The sequence below is a fragment of the Mastigoproctus giganteus genome, chromosome 9 (genome assembly GCF_048544385.1).
Source record: "Mastigoproctus giganteus isolate SK-2022 chromosome 9, ASM4854438v1, whole genome shotgun sequence".
Lineage (NCBI taxonomy): Eukaryota > Metazoa > Arthropoda > Arachnida > Uropygi > Thelyphonidae > Mastigoproctus > Mastigoproctus giganteus.
In genome coordinates, this window is record NC_143583.1 from 22,007,866 (window position 1) to 22,022,690 (window position 14,825).

The 14,825-nt window shown below is 36.8% G+C and overlaps 1 protein-coding gene across 1 annotated transcript in view; it reads right to left on the bottom strand.

Moving 5' to 3' along the window:
* Positions 1-1,911: 1,911 nt before the first annotated feature.
* Positions 1,912-14,825, bottom strand: part of LOC150080085 (uncharacterized) — a 190,026-nt gene continuing 177,112 nt past the window's right edge. The window contains exon 14 of the mRNA XM_090381665.1: positions 1,912-2,029. Coding sequence (XP_090237791.1) covers positions 1,964-2,029 — 66 coding nt within the window. The 3' untranslated portion in view covers positions 1,912-1,963. The remainder of the gene's footprint in view (positions 2,030-14,825) is intronic.

Consider the following 14,825-nt stretch of genomic DNA (forward strand, 5'->3'; position numbering starts at 1 on the left):
CCTGCTTTGATCTACGGAGAACATGAATGTACTCACTAAAATGAGAAGATATACACATCTTTAAAGTAACATATTGAAATATGGCTTACACAGGAGAATGAACCATTCAAATGTTTAAATGTATCATAGGACTTTTTGATAATAATAAAGCAAATTTACTAGGGTCATAATCACTGCTAATTCACATACAAAGAAATACTATAATACCAGAGGTTCCCAAACTTTTATACCTTGTGCCCTCTAAAAATAGTTCATAAATTTCATATCCACTTTCCAGAACAAGTGCAAATAAAAAGATTTGACAGAAAATTTAGCTATGGGTATATGTGATTTATAAATTAATATATATTCAAAGATTGAAATAAAATTAATGTAATAATATGATGAAAGAAAACTGATGAAGTGATGAAAAAAAGAAATAAAATTGAAATAAAACAGCATGTGTCCCTGGTGGTGAGGGGGTACTCCACACTTTGAGAAACTCTTCATGGTAATAAAAAATGACTTATTTGAACTCTTATTTCTATTTTCTTATTCCATTTTGACAGATACTAATAATAACGACTGAAGAAATAGAATAGAATATGGTTTAATTTCTGACAAAAGCAAGTTTTCTGCTTCTTATTCAAGGTTTTGTTCTTATAAGAGAGAGAGAGAGAGAGATTGGGAAATATCAAATGCTATCCCAACATATGTACATTAAACTATACCTAATTACCAATACATGTAAATAAGAGAAAACTGATAAATGCATAAAGTGTGATGTGTTTATTAGTTTGAAATATGGAATAAAAATTATTCCAAAGCAGAAGTTAAAATTTTAAATCAATACAAAATATTAATTCAGCTTAGACATAAACTTAAGTTTTTTTAAGAAATCTTTGGATTATAAAGTGTACTGTTTCATTCACTAGTATACATTTTTAATTAGATAAAAATTACCAGACACTAACCGATTAAACTTCCCAAGCATAAAATAATATTCTACTTTGTTTTCACTGAAAACATGTCATAACAAATATATTACAGTCTCATTTAGCAGTGAGAAAATATGGTAAAATTTGATTGTATTAAAATAAAATAAACTGTTTGAGCCAATCAATATCCTTTATCCTAAGAGATACAATAATTTAACAGTAAGGTATGTAATGCCAGAAGCAAATTAAAATTTTTGTTTAATAATCGAACTGTTTTTTAAAGCTGTAATATGTAGAGTTTGGTATCAATCTCTCACAGAATTATTTAAAAAGAATATAAAAAATAATAAACCATGAATCCAAAGTATACAGCAAAACAAAATGGGGAAAAAAGATGATTAATCACCAAGTTTATGTGATCTATGGGACAAGGAAAAAACTTTTTCCTTCTCATTTCCCCCAAAGAGTTTTATTCCATGGCTACACTTTCAACTTAATTGTCAAATAATTTACAATAACATTGTAAATAACTTGGCAATCCCAATAATACTTGTCTGATATCTTTCAAGATTACAGAATGGGAATTATTTTCAAATATTCTTTAAGAAACTTCAACCAATTTCAACAGAAGGAATTTAAGAATGCACAAATTCTAGTCAGACTGAATCGATAGGTTAATTTTGGCAAATTGTAAAATCACATTAACAATACCTCCTCCTTCCTTCCAATCTTTAAAATTTGCTCTAAAAAATATATTTTCAAAAATGGTTCTATTTTAGTTCTGATACTTGTAAACATCTAACCATACAAGTTGGTTGTAACATTCACAGCAATTCTTTCAGAAAACAGAAAATGATGTTTAATGCAGCAATATTTCAGGCTATTAATTTAACAGAGATATCAGGATTAACAGGCAGAGATATCTAAGCAAGGCACTTTAAGGCTCACTTTATTTATCATTACTATATACAGCCATTATTAACTGTTGGTCCCAAAGTATTTACATTCTTTCAAGAAAAAGTGTTCCTATTCCACTGTAAGAGACTTCAGCTTTGTTGTTGGCTAATCCCATATCCTCTTCCTCTTCCTGTGGAAAATACTTCCCCAGAAGGCTTATAGAAAAAATAAATGCTATATTATTAGTCTTATACATGGTATAGCTTTTCAGATGGGATTTAATTAATGATTTGTAGGTTAGTAATATGTATATTTGAACATTACTAATAATTTAAATGTAATAGTCATTATTTCCAACTGTTAAATGGCATGGCCAAAAGTGAAGAAGATGTTTTAAAAATAATATTTTATTAATATGGTATTATATTAATCAATTTATGAGCAGTATGGTCCAAGCAATATACAGGAGTTGATGAAAGAGACTTTGAAACTTAGAAAACAATCCAGTAATCCAATATATTTCTTCAGTGTTTTTGTGGAACGGTAACACATATATTTGTGATTTTAATGTATTTAATAATACATATAAATTATTATAAAAAATAATAATACTGCTATTTTACTTAATAAGTAAAATGACTGTTCCCTGAAAAGAATATAGTGCTTTACAATGGCAAAAGTTAGTAATATTGTTGGGTAACATATGCAAAAAAAAGCTGAGTTTTTTTGGGTTTTTTATTTTAAAAAACTAAATGATACTTAATGATATTTGTAATTTAAAATTTTTTAATGAGTTCATATACCACCTGGCACACCTAAGAGCCTATGAGAAAGGCCCATTAACTTAATTGAAGCAAATAATCACAGAAAGCCCAGCAGAAATGACAATTTGAATTGGCAATTTGCAATGAAATTTACAGTTAAAAGGCTAATATCGTTGCAAAGTAACTTTCAGTGTTTCACCAGGATGGAACAGTGACAAGGAGTCAGAGTGCTACAAAACAGTGTTTCTCAACAGCCGATCTGTGGCCTATTACTTGCCAGTCCAGTCTGCAAAACCCCGTGGAAAGTTTAAGAAAAGTTCTATGACTCTGAAGAATTCTTCAAATAGGCCTCTGGCCTATTTGAAGAATTCTTCAAAACACTAAAAAATCATACTATGATTTTTTAGTGTTTCTCACCAACCATTGAAGTAAAAAAACAAAAGATGAAAAACCAAATTCTTAAAATTTTAATATTTACAATAAATTTATTTACAAACAAAACAAAATACCATATTACTGGTGATAGCAATTTTAAAATAAGACAACTGTGATATACAGTAAATATACAAGGTGATAATACAAATACCGAATTTAAAGTACAATAAAATATACTAGGTTAAAAGCGCTAAAATACTAACTGAAGCTTTCAAAGGCTTCTGCCTTCTTTCTCAACAGTACTTCTATTCTGCGGTGCATCATTAAATACCAGCAGGTTCGCGGTGCATCTCACGTAAACGTATACTGTTCCCGTCGGAACCGGAAGTGGCTTGGGAGCGTTTCAGGCAAAAACGTTCATCCCCTCCAAGGATTACCGCCTCAAAGAGGGGATGAATGCGTGTGCCCCTATCTCTATTTATATTATTCTCAATAGAACTAATTCGTAAGCTCTCGAGCCACTTGCGGTCCCAAAATCTATGTGCCCGATCAGTGATGACAGCTTCGTATGGGGAGATTTGATGTTGCTTCTCCCAGAAATGTTCAGCTACGGCGGATTTACCATAGTCTGCATTTCTTATCGCATTTGTGTGCTCCCCCAGACGATGTTTGAGACGCCGTTTTGTTTCTCCCACATAACACTCCCCACACTCCAGGCATTTAATACTATATACGATCCCACTTATATTTTCATTTAAGACAGGGTCCTTGACCTGTGACACAATTGTGCGCAGCTTCCTGCCTGGGAGCTGCACACAACGTGTCTGATAATTCCTTAATATACGAGCTAAACGTTCGGATAAACCCGGATAGTAGGGGATGTATGTGGTGGCTATTGGCGTGAAGGACTCACTTCTACTCTGCCCTCCACTAATGTATTTCTCTATGATCCTCCGGGGGTAGCCACACTTCAAAAGATCCGCCGTAACACGTTCATACTCCATTTTTCTATCCTCTGAGGTACTACAATGAGATTTTGCCCTATCTACTAACTAGAGCATTAGTGCAACTGCAAACAGGAACCAACTTTTCTTCTTCCTCATTTATCCCTTCTCTTTTCTTTTCTTGAATAACTTTCCTTCATGTGTTTTCTGAAAATTACAATCTACAAAAATTCAGGTCTGGTGTCAACAAGTATCTTCTGCCATCTCAGCTTTCAACCCATGCATGGTACTTAAGTATTATAGGTTCTAGTACCTTTTGTGTTTGAGATTTTCATTAAAAAAAAAGTAACAGTGTTCTTGATTCCTCACACAACTGGCAAAAGATACTAGGCCATACAATAACCCCATCTCCTCTGAACTTCACTGTTGTCACAATGCACTCCAGCAGTAGAATCCATCAGGTATCACCCTGACTATCTGAATACAAGGATGTAGTGAGATTCTGCACTCCACAGAACCAATTTACACTATTCTACGGACCAATTATGGCATTTTCTGCATTGTGCAAGGCAAAACTGCTTATTGTTGTTAGTAATCTTTGGTTTTGTGCAGTCAGTCATTCACAAAAACTGAGGCTCTGAAGTGCCATATAGCATTAGCATTAGTAGAGGCATATGATGCAAGAAAGCAAGCTTATGCAGCATCAGCCAACAAAAAAAACAAAAAACAAAAAACAAAAAAAAAAACAAAAAAAACAAAAACACTTCCACTTCACCCCTTCTGTTCATTCGAAATACCTGTCCAGCTGAGCCTTAAATTTATTTAGACTATCAACTTCCACAACAAGGAATGGAAGTCTGTTCCACCAACCAACTACCCGCTGGCTAAAGACAAATTTCCGCACATCTAACCTACATCTGTCTTTCCTCAATTTGAATTTATGCCCTCTCAGGTGATTATTCTGAGCAAGAGGAAGAATCCCATCAGCATTGAGCATGCTCGAACCATTCAAGGCTTTATACACCTCTATCAGATCACCTCGCCAGTACCTAGTCTCCAGACACTATAATTTGCAAAACTTAAGGCTTTCTTCGTAAGAGCAACCCTTTGTTCCATTCACTAATCTTGTAGCCCTTCTCTGTACTCGTTCCAGCAGCTCTATATCCTTCTTGAAATGAGGCCTCCAGACCTGTATACAGTACTCAAGGTGTGGCCTGACCATTGCCTTATACAAGGGAATAATCACCTCCTTATCCCTACTAGAAAAATTCCTGTATATCATTGACAAGACACCATGAGTTACTCTTGCAGCCCATCTGCACTGCTCAGAGAACTTCATATCTGCCTGCACAATTACTCCCAGGTCCTTTTCATTCTCACCACTGTCAGTGTAGTACCACAGAGTTGATACGTTGCTCTGGGGTTGCCGTTTCCCATGTGTAGTACTTTACATTTGTCAATTTTAAACTTCATTTGCCACCTCTCAGCCCATCTGCTCAACCTTTCCAGATCCTGTTGCAGCAGCATAGTGTCCGTAGTGTCCTTGACAACCCTGCCAACCTTTGTATCGTCTGCAAACTTGGACATTAAGCCGGATATACCATCATCAATATTATTTATAAATACAGAAAACAATAATGGACCCAACACTGAACCCTGAGGAACTCCACTAATAACATTAGTCCACGATGAGCAGTGTCCATTGATTACCACTCTCTCTGTCTTCTCCCCCTCAACCACCCCTTTATCCATAGTAGCAATTTGCCTCCAATGCCACACTGCTCCAATTTGTGCAGCAGTCTTCCATGTGAAACAGTACCAAAAGCCTTTCTAAGATCCAAGTATATAATTTCAAAGTTATTCCCTGCATCCAGTTCCTGTGTGACCACATCATAGTATCCAATCAAGTTGGTCAGGCAAGACTTTCCCTTAGCAAAACCATGCTGTGTTCGAGCTATAATTGAAGTCTTGTCTAGATGATCCTGCAGTGCTTCTTTAACCTGTGCCTCCATTAATTTTCCTGGAACAGAAGTTAAACTCACAGGTCTATAATATTCTTTGTGAATTGGAGTCACATTTGCACATCTCCAGTCTATGGGTACCTCCCCTGAGTCCAAGGAAGCTCTCATAATTATTATGGCTAAGGGTTTGCTTACTTCATTTGCTGCCTCCTTTAATATAACTGGATAGATCCCATCCACCCAAGGTGCCTTTCTTGTGTTTATCTTCAACAATTTCTCCTCCACTTTACTCTCAGTTATTACAAGATTACAACTCTAGCTTACTGCCAGAGTTGAATACACGTCTGGCATTCCCCTCGCTGAATAACTCCCCATGTGTGAATGTCGATGCAAAATATTCATTTAGTTTGTTAGCTACCTGAGCAGGATCATCAACAGTTGAACCATTGATATCAAGTGGACCAATGGGATTCATCCCCTTCCTTCTAGAGCAGAGGTGGGCAACAGCCGGCCCGTGACGATGTTGAATCCGGCCCCCTTGGTAAATGCATAAATATAGAAAATCCATACTTGACTACACTCACTGTAAACGTTCGGCTTAATTCGGTTCAATCGGGAATCGCGGCCAGTACAACAGTAACCAAGTGATTCTACGCAGCGTCAAAGAGTTATTTCCTAATTATTATTGTAGCATCGATCGAACGAAGTTCCTTTGGGTTTGACTTCTTATTGAAAAAAATAATATTGGTGCGAGATATTATGTTTTATGCCTTTTCTAATTATTACAATTTTTAATTTAATATAATTTATAGCCCATAAAATGAGCCAATTAAAAAAAAAAGAAAAATTGATGCCGAATGCCGCATTTTCAATGATAATTGGACATTCAGATATATTTTTTTAAAATACAATAATAATTTGGTAATTCAAGTAATATAACATTTTTTAGGTTCTGATTTTTTTTATTAAATCGTTCAATCTATTCCGGCCCGCATCATGATGCGAAAATTTCATTTGGCCCGCTGACGAAAAAAGTTGCCCATCCCTGTTCTAGAGTTTACATGAGTAAACGACTCTTTGCTGTTTTTCTTTGCATCCTTTGCCAATGATTTCTCATAATCTGCCTTTGCCTGCCTAACCTCCTTTGTGACTTGGTTACAGACCAGCTTATATCTATCATAGGCTTCTGTGTCACATGTTAATTTATATGTATCCCAAGCATTTTTCTTCTCTGCCATGTGTCTCATTAGTTCATCTGACATCCATTTAGGCATAAACCTTGAACAATATTTCTTAGTTGGTATGTAAAGCCTAGTAGCTTCCAAGATAAATTCTTTGACTGCTTCCCATTTTGAATTTGCTGTTGGTAACATCATCAATTGGTCCCACTGTATAGAATTTAAATACTGTTTCAGACCATCGTAGTCGCCTTTACGAAAGCAATAACCCTTCCCTTTACCCCTGATGGTAGTTACCTCTTTGAGTAAATCCCACTTCAGCATACTGTGATCACTGCCACCATTTTCTTTATCTGCTGACTTTTAATGCATGAAGAATCACTACTGATAATCAGATCAAGAGAATTACTGTCTCTAGTTGCCTCCCGAACATGATGTAGAAAACAGTCATCCAATAAATCCACAAAAGCCTTGCTAGTGTCTGAGTGACCAAACCCACAAATTCCAGTCAATATCTGGGAAATTAAAATCCCCCATTATAAGACACACTGATTTACTGGCCCACTCTATTTCCTTGTACAGTTTCTTATTATACTCATCAGTCATTAGGCCTATAACACACTCCTACTCTCAATTTTGATTCCCAGTGCTTATGTCACACCAAACTGACTCGACACTGCACTGTCCAGCGATGTCGACTGGCTTCGCTTCCTTGGATTTTATGTGTTTCTTAACTAATAGCATAACCCCCTCCTCCCTTCCTATCCTTTCTGTAGATGTTGTACTCCACAAATTCCAGTTCAGCATTCCTTATATCTGTGTGACACCACGTCTCTGATATCCCAACAATATCTGCCTTTGATGATTTGAGCAATACCTCAAATTCATCAAATTTATTTACCAAACTCCTAGCATTGTTGTACATGCAAGTATACATGCACCTGTTCCTATTCTTAGCTACCCTAACACAACCCATGTGTTTACTTGTACCACAATGACTCCCAGCAGTCTCTGAAATATCCTGCTTCTTGTTTTCCAGGCTTCTGCTCATTCCAATAGAAGCAGTGCAAGAATCACTTTCCCCTCTGCCAGTGGCTACTGTTAATCTATTAGTCCTTGTATCCCCCCCCAAAAGCTAGCAGTTTTCTGACCCACCCAACACTGCCTCAATAGCATCAGAAAATATTCTTGCACCCTTTCTATTTAAGTGTATCCCATCCCTGTAGAAGCAGTCTCTCCTGTTAACAAGTACAGACCAGGCTGAAAAAAATTCTACCCCTTGAGCCTTGCACAATCTTTCCAGGGCCGAATTGATCGACAAGGCTCTCATCATATACTCCTTCCTATTGTGTCTGGGCAGAATTGCAGACACTTTCAAATTCAACCCTAATTCATGGTTTTTTTTTTTTCAAATGTGACCTGTACTTGTTAAGTAATTCTGCTGGTCTCCTATTCTTAATATCATTAGTGCCAACGTGCACAACTATATCACCTTTTGTGCCCTTAAAAGATGATATTCGCTCTACAACTTCATCAACCTTTGCCCCTGGCAGACATACTCTGGTCCTGTTCCACCTATCCTTTTTACAAAGCATGTTCCCCGTTTCCCTGACAATAGTCATGCGCTAGTCCCACAGGAACTACTAGTTCCTGTGGGACTAGCGCATTGTCTTGGGGGTTGCCACTGTGTTGCGTGATGACCAAGTTCAAGCTCTGGTGTTGATGTGGGTAGCTGAGAGCTTGATGGGCCCCTCAATTTAGATCCTTCGAGGGCATCCACCCTGTCCTTCAAGCTCTCATATAGGCCCATAACAACGCTGAGTTGTTGCCTGATTTCGTTACACTCCTTGCATCGCGCACACACAAAGACATCCCCCATGGCAATATCATGTTCTGTACCCGATTGCTCCACAAACATCATGCAAGCTGTGCATTTTAAAAGGCTGTGATTCAGAGGGCAACTGCCGCCCCCTCCTCAGTTCTCCTCTGAGCCACAGCACTCCCATTAGCCTGAGCCTTTTGCTTTGCTGCTCTGGTCTGAGTCATGATTTCGATTTAATTTCAGTACAAAATTATAACCCTAAACTTGTATCCCAACACAGTTATAACGCTATATATATTTTTCAGTATCAAGTATTATCTACGATTTCCCTTTATATAACTTCCATATCAAGTTATGTATTAATTAATTATGTTACGTTTGTAATCTAAGTTGTTATACGCATTTAGTTAAAAGTACAATTTAATCGACAACGAAGTTTAACAAAATTAATAGATTTTACTGATTAATTGACAATATTATATTATATACTATATTAACGCTATCTAATTCGGGATATATCGTTGTATCGTATAACAATCGCGGCTAGTTACGAACGGTAAATCTACGGACTATTAAGTATTAATTAACTTCCAAATCTCGCTGTCTCAATTCAGAATAAACTAAGGATCCTGACTAGATCTATAAGCTACTTATAGAATATAATTTGATGTAACAATTGGTCAATAAAGAGGCTAAAAAACTTCTCGTTCAGCAGAGCTGCAACTTGTAACATGTGGATTTGATACCCTTACCGATACTTTTATACAATTACAAGGCCAAGTAAAGAATAAATACACAAGATTAATCATAAAATCACAAAATAATGCTATACTACTAAATTTAAATCAGAAGTTTTAGAAAAACAATAATTTCAAATCAATAAATAAGAAAATCCACTTAGCGGCTTTGAACACGTCTGGCTCCCACTAGCCTCATCAGCAGACTTCCAAACTCACTAGTCTGTAGTTGTCTATCAAATCTTTCAGAGTCAGAGCTTCTTTGTAGATTGAGGAGATGCCAGTGCTTCTCCTCAATATAGTGTGTTTATACATACCAACTGCTATCACAACCTTAAACTCCTGATAGATGTTCTGCAAGGATGTTGGTACCATCATTCTTCCATTTCATGATAACATCATCAATGGTTATCTTCAGTTGGTGTAAGCTATTAGCAATTGTATGAACATTTGCAACAATGACCAGCAATGTCATTGTTGACCAGCAACAATGACATCCCCATCAGCTAGGCTCTACGTGCTACATCCAGAACAACTAATTTGTGTAGCTCATATGCCTTCCTTATATACCAGTGTGAATCACTTGTTTATCTGAGTACTTTTTTGGCAACTACAGACTAGTGAGCTTGACTTCAGTGGAGGTCAGAGAATAGTCTGTGGTTAAGGATATGATACTGGACACCTTGATGGGTTTTTTGATTTTTTTTTTTTTTTTGATTTGGTAGTTGTTGGCGCATCGGCTTCTGTGGCCATATTGCACCTCCCAAGGTTTTTGCAGTACTTTGATCCAAGCCCGAGGCGGGAATCGAACCCGCGACCTTTGGGTTGCCGGGCAGGTACTTTACCCACTCGGCTAGCCCGGTCGGCTACCTTGATGGGAATAGTATCCTTAACAGATCAGAGTATGGTTCAATAAGGGAAGTTTTGCCTGACCAATCTGATTTAACTATTACGCCAAAGTTACAAAATGATGCAAAAAACAACTTTCACATTATTTACCCCAATTTCAGTAAAGTTTTCAATCCAGTCCCATTAAAAGCTATTATATAAAATGAGGGTAAAATTGGGATTGCCGGTAGGATCCTTTTTTTTTTTGGACCAGGAGCTGGCTAAAAGATGGGAGACAGGGATAGTTATAAATGGATATTCTTCAGGGTCGAACAGTGTAGGAAGTGGAGTCTGTCAGGGATTAGTGTTGTCGACTCCTCCAATTTCTAATTTTTGCTTAATGATTGACAAAGAAGAAACAGGATAGGCAGTCAAATTTGTCAATGTTTTAAACATAGGAAGGGTGGTTAATGACCAGAAACAAGACGTGCTGCTTGTAATGACTTGGATTAGTTGCAGATATGGCCTGAAAAATGACATCTGTCTTTAATGCCTCAAAACATATTTTGCACTTGGAAAACAGGAATCCTGGACTTATAAACCAAGCAGAGAGGAGTTAAAAGTAATTCAGGATGAAAAAGACTGAGATTATGATACAATCATAAATTAAATTTACCCATATAAGGGGCTAGGAAGGCACATGGAATCCTCTCTCAGATTTATAAAGAATTTACAGGAATTTATTATAAAGGTCCTATTATAGAAATCTGCTAGAACAGCTCTTTGGGTTTTGTCAATGATATACAGGAACTTTGCCAGAGGTGACAGAGATAATTATCCCATTGTATAAAGCAATGGTTAGGCCACATCCTAAATGCTGCATACAGGTTTGGTAGCCTAATTTAAGGAAGAAGGGTTAATTTTTTTAAAACAGAGAAGAGAAGGGCACCAAGATTGGTAGAAGACTTTCAACTAATTTTGTTGAGAATAATTAGAGAGAGGGAGAGAGAGAGAGAATTTCTGTATGGGGTACTTGTAAACAATGGCCAGCAGTTTGCTGTTATTCCTATTTTATGAGGCAAACATGTTTTTTATACATATAGTGGAATATTTAATTTTAGATTAAATTTTTGTGACAACTTTTATAATGGCCCACATAAATAAAAGAAAATCATATGCCACAAGGGAAGAGACTAGCCATAACTAAGAAAGTAAAAATGGAATTTCAAAAGTTCAAATTAAAAACATTCTGATATTCCAGATGGAACCATACATGGATGAGTAGCAGGAGTAGGAAAATCGCATTCTTTCCTGGATAAGGTGGTTGATGTTCCTGCCCATATGAAATTATGAGATTGAAGTTGAAAAAAATTTAATTAATGATGTTGAAATTTCACTTTTATTTAATGAAAAAACTTGAGCCTACAGGCTGGTAAAGCTCCTGGGGTTGATGGCATATACCCTATAATTTTAAGGGAGGCAGAAAATGAGTGCATTGAACCATTAAGGCTAATTGTGAAAGCATCACTGCACTCAGGAGAGATTCTGTTCGATTGGAAAAGTGCCTATGTAATGCCAATACATAAAGGCAGTTCTAAGAGTGTTGTAGGAAAATTCTGACCGGTCAGTCTAACTTCAGTAGTAAGGAAAATCATGGAGGCAACGATCAAGAGTGGAATTCAGGTTCATTTAGAGAGAAATGGAATTCTGAAAGAGACACAGCATGGTTTTGTAAAGGGAAAATCATATTTGCATAAGCTTGTTTTCTTGCATCATGTGCCTCTACTAATGCTAATGCTAAAATCTGGTTAGCTATTTTGACAAGGTCAGTCACAAACTGGATTTAGGGAATAATTTTGACATTGTTTATTTGGATTTCAGCAAAGCATTTGACTCAGTCCCACATGAGAGGTTACTTTATAAGCTGGAACTGGTTGGAATCTCAGGGAAAATCATTTGATGAATAAATAGGGCAGGAGGCAGAGGGTTGTGATATATGTTGCGTTCCTCAGATTGGGTTAATGTATGAAGGGACCACCGTTGTTTTTGATTTTCTTAAATGACATTGATGAATGGATAGAGGGCATGATGTCTAAATTTGCTGATAATGTAAAGATCAGTAGAGTAGTTAATGATCACTGCCAAGGGTGACCAAGACCGACTTCAGGGATAGTCAGAAAAGTGGCAGCGATGCTATAATTAATCAAAATGCAAGGTCCTGGGGAACAATAACCCCAAAATAACTTATACTCTTGATGGAGTTGAACTAAAGTCAGTATTGGAAGTAAGGGATTTGGGAGTTACGATACGGTCAGACACGAAGTTCTCCGTGCATTGTAGACAGGTTGCAAAGAAGGCACATGGTGTCCTATCGATGATTTATCGAACATTTTCTAGTAGAGATAAGGACATCATAATCCCATTATATAAGGCTAAAATACTGACCACACTAAAATACTGTGTTCAAGTATGTATGTAGGCTTTCGATCATGTTTGGCATAAAGGTCTTCTAAACAAGCTTCCACCTTATGGTCTGCCAACTGTTTTTAGTAATTGGTTATCCAGTTTTCTCTCTGATCACTCACTGAGGGTGATGGTAGATGGCTCTGTCTTCTAACTTCTTCACTAATGCCGGTGTCCCCCAAGGTTCAGTTCTTTCCCCCACTCTTTTCCTCTTGTATATTAATGACCTTCTTCCATTGATAGGAAATCCTATCCATAGTTTTGCCGATGATAGCACATTGCATTCCACTTTCCATTTTGAGAAACCTTGCCCTGTTCAATCAGCTTCAACTTCTCGAAAATCTGCTACCAATTCCTTAAATGCCGATCTTCAGGTAATTCTCCAGTGGGGCAAAGACATCTTAGTTGATTTCAACCCTTCTAAAACTCAGTCTTGTTCTTATATCTCGCAAAAAGGATTCTTCTGCTCCTATGCTTATATTTAGTGACACTCCGATTTCTAGGCAAAATGATATATCTTTTTTTTTGGGGATCACCCTGACCTCTAATCTCTCTTGGCACAAGCACATTACAAATATTGCTTCCTCTGCATCTAAAAAAACTTGGTTTTCTCTTTCGCTCTCGGCGTTACTTTTCTTCCAAACAGCTTCTCCCTCTGTATAAATCACAAATCCGCCCTGCCATGGAATATTGTTCCCACATTTGGGGTGGTGCCCCCCAAACCTCTCTCAGGCTTCTTGATTCCATTCAGAAGAGGGCAGTTAGGTTAATTAATGATTCATCTCTAACAGTCTCTCTCCACTCACTGTCTCATAGACGTACTGTTTCTGCTGCATGCCTCTTCTACAGATACTTCCATGGGCACTGTTCTTCTGAATTGTTTTCTATAATTCCCGCTCTCTCTTTCAAAACAGTCCGAACATGTGCCGCCACCAGCCAACATCCATTTACTGTCCAACTTCAAACTCACAGAACCAACTTTTCATCTTCCTCGTTTATTCATTCATTCAACTGCCGTTTTCTGGAACAACCTTCCTTCCTACGTATTTCCTGAAAATTAGTCTACAGAAGTTCAAGTCCAATGTCAACAAATATCTTCTTTCATCTTCTCAACCTCCAACCCAAGCACGGTACAAAGTACTATAGGTTCTAGTACCTCTTGTGTTTGGGGTTTACATAAAAAAAAAAAACACTCAGTCCTTTCCTTGTTCACAACACAAATTAATGACCAGGTATACAACATTTCTTGCAGTGACTGCAACTCGTCTTACCAAGGTTCGACGTGTTTTCCTTTGAATATTCGTGTTAATCAACATGCGGCCTCGGTTCATGCTTATCGTTCAGCAGTGTCAGAATTAGCCTTTCAAGCCATTAACGAAAAACAATTTTTAATTTAACGAGGCCAAAATATTCATGTTAATCAACATGCGGCCTCAGTTCGTTCTTATCGTTCAGCAGTTTCAGAATTAGCCTTTCAAGCCGTTAACGAAAAACAATTTTTAATTTAATGAGGCCAAAATACTTAGCTTCCAACGTAATTATATGTAACTATTAATTGCAGAAACTGTAGAAATTAAATTACACGAAAATTCTGTTAATGTTCGTCGGCCATATCTCATCTCTGATTCGTGGGCTTTTATGCACATGCATGAAGCCAATCCTTATTTAAGTTTCATACTCACCTCCATTCTGTAATTTTCATTCCTGTGATCAAGACATACGGTCGAAAAGCGTTGTCAGCTTCAGGAAGGAAAATCGCTTTGCAATTTTTTCGTTAAATTTTTTTAATTAATTTTCTTATTTTTAATTGCGTCAAAATGATTTTTAATTATTTTTGTTACTCTAATGTAAGTTTTTCCATTTTTTCGTTTTAATTTCTGGAGAGTATCATATGGAAGTATTCTACGTACTGTATTGAGATAAACCTCTCTTATTATTT